The following is a 2,191-nucleotide window of genomic DNA, read 5'->3' on the forward strand; positions in this document are numbered from 1 at the left end:
TGGGAAAAGTTAACACAGGTATTGTAAAGGGAAATCATGCCTCGCCAAGCTACTAGAATTCTTTATGTCATCAGAAGAATTTGAAGAACGGTGATCCAGTAGCTATAGTGCACTTGGACTTTCACCAAAGGCTCTTAGGCAAAGTAAGCTATCAATGGATAAGACAGAAGGCCCCCTCATGGATCAGTAATTGGTTAAAATATAGGAAACAAAGTGTAGGAATAAATGGTCCTTTTTCACAATGGAGTGAGGTAAACAGTCTGTGGGACGCAGGCCTTGGCTATGGAATGGGGGACTGAGGCCAACAAAGCAGTGATCCTGAGAAGGATTTAGGAGTTTGAGAAGGAAAGAAAGTAACCCAAGGTGACACAGCAGGTTGGTGGCAGAACCAAGATTAGAACCCCTCTCTCCCAAATTGCAGTCCAGTGCACTTCCCACTGGCCTATGGCATGGCCCCCTTGGCTGTTGCTTTTTTTTGCCATTAAGATTCCAGGTTAGACGCAACTTGTCAGAGAGGAGATGCACACACCGTGCTCTCTCTCATGGTGATTTTTACCTTTTTTCTTTCATGTTTTGCTCTTTCCTTTCAACTTAAAACAAGACTTATTCAGTGGATGCCTTCTGTGGCAGTGCGCAGTCCTGTGTAGTCATGTCAATCCCAGGATATTAGAGAGACAAAGTGGGGGAGGAGATGTATTTTATAGGACTAAATTCTGTTGCCAAGAGAGACCAGCTTTCCAGTTTACAAAGTGTAAGTACATAGTAAAAACAACCCTATAGGTCCAATGAAAACCTGGGTATAATTTCCAAGTCCCCACAGCATTTTCTGTTGCATCCTTTAGCACACATTGATCACCCGTTTCAGGATCTCTTTTGTTGTCACCCCATACATGATGGGGTTTAACATGGGAGGAATGAGCACATACAGGTTGGCCAGTAGGTTAAGAATATAACCTGGGATGATGTGCCCAAACTGGTGTGCAAAATAGGAGAAAAAGGATGGCACATAGAACATCAGTATGACACAGAGGTGGGAGCCGCAGGTGCGGAGAGCCTTGAGCCGGGCGTCCTTGGAGGGGAGCCGGAAGACAGCCCTGAGGATAAATCCATAAGACAAAGCAATGAGCACAACATCCAAACCAATTACTATAATAGCCATGGCTACGCCATACCAGAAGTTGACTGTGATGTCGTCGCAGGACAGCTGGGCTATGGCCATGTACTCACAATAGGCGTGAGGCAGGAGGTTGGTTCTGCAGAACTTCAGCTGCTTCAGGAGAAAGATGAGAGGGAAAATGAAACAGAAACTTCTTGTGACAACTGCCAGCCCCATCTTCCCGATCACAGACTTGGTTAGTATGATGGTGTATCTCAGGGGGTCGCAGATGGCAACGTACCGATCAAATGCCATGGCCAGCAGGATGGCCGACTCGCCAATAAAGCTGACATGGATGAAAAACATCTGGGTCAGGCAGGCAGCAAAAGAAATTTCGCCTGCTCTAAACCAGAATACAGCCAGCATCTTGGGCACCGTAGTGGTAGATAACAGCAGATCAGCAGTGGCCAGCATGGACACGAATAGATACATGGGCTCATGGAGGCTTCGTTCTGTTAGTATGATGAATAGTAGGAGAGAGTTCCCAAAAATTGTCGCAATGTAAATCAGACAGAAGGGGATGGCGATCCAGACATGAGACTCCTCCGTACCCAGGATGCCAGTAAGGATGTAAGTTACAGGGTCAAAAACAGTGTGATTGTCATCTGGCATCATGTGCCATCACTTGGATCTTCTATTCAGTTTCCTGTGACTAACAACAAAAGAGAAAGACACTGAGAACTGTAGTGTCAGCTAGGACTGGAATGTATTTGTTGAGAATATCATAGATACCATCAAAAACTTCATTGTATGACAGCTGCCTGTCGTGTGTGACCATAAATCCAGAAACTCTCATACTGTGGAACAGTAGTAGGAAGAGATCCTGAGACATAATCCCTAGTATTAGAGGCCTAGTATAAGGGCTGAGGCCTGGGCTAAAGTAATGGTCAAAACTTTGTTGATATAAAGTAAAAATAGGCTGTGAGCTAGAGGCGGGCCCTGCTCACAGAATCTGGCAAGCACAGGGCTGATATTTCAAATCCACACATTTCTAAGAGGTGCTTGGCACAGAGCACTCATGCAAACACATTCCAT

General features: G+C 45.5%; 1 protein-coding gene across 1 annotated transcript; it reads right to left on the reverse strand.

Annotated features, from left to right (window-relative positions):
• Positions 1 to 838: 838 nt before the first annotated feature.
• LOC117887310 (olfactory receptor 52B2-like) lies at positions 839 to 1,768 on the reverse strand. The gene has a single exon (XM_034789830.1). It carries the CDS (start codon positions 1,766 to 1,768, stop codon positions 839 to 841), a length of 930 nt encoding a protein of 309 aa, XP_034645721.1.
• Between the last annotated feature and the right edge of the window lie 423 nt (positions 1,769 to 2,191).

The sequence above is a fragment of the Trachemys scripta genome, chromosome 1, assembly GCF_013100865.1.
Source record: "Trachemys scripta elegans isolate TJP31775 chromosome 1, CAS_Tse_1.0, whole genome shotgun sequence".
Lineage (NCBI taxonomy): Eukaryota > Metazoa > Chordata > Testudines > Emydidae > Trachemys > Trachemys scripta.

What these genes read in the sequence shown, in the direction of transcription:
- LOC117887310 (XM_034789830.1), bottom strand. Translation starts at nt 1,768, where the DNA reads ATGCCAGATGACAATCACACTGTTTTTGACCCTGTAACTTACATCCTT.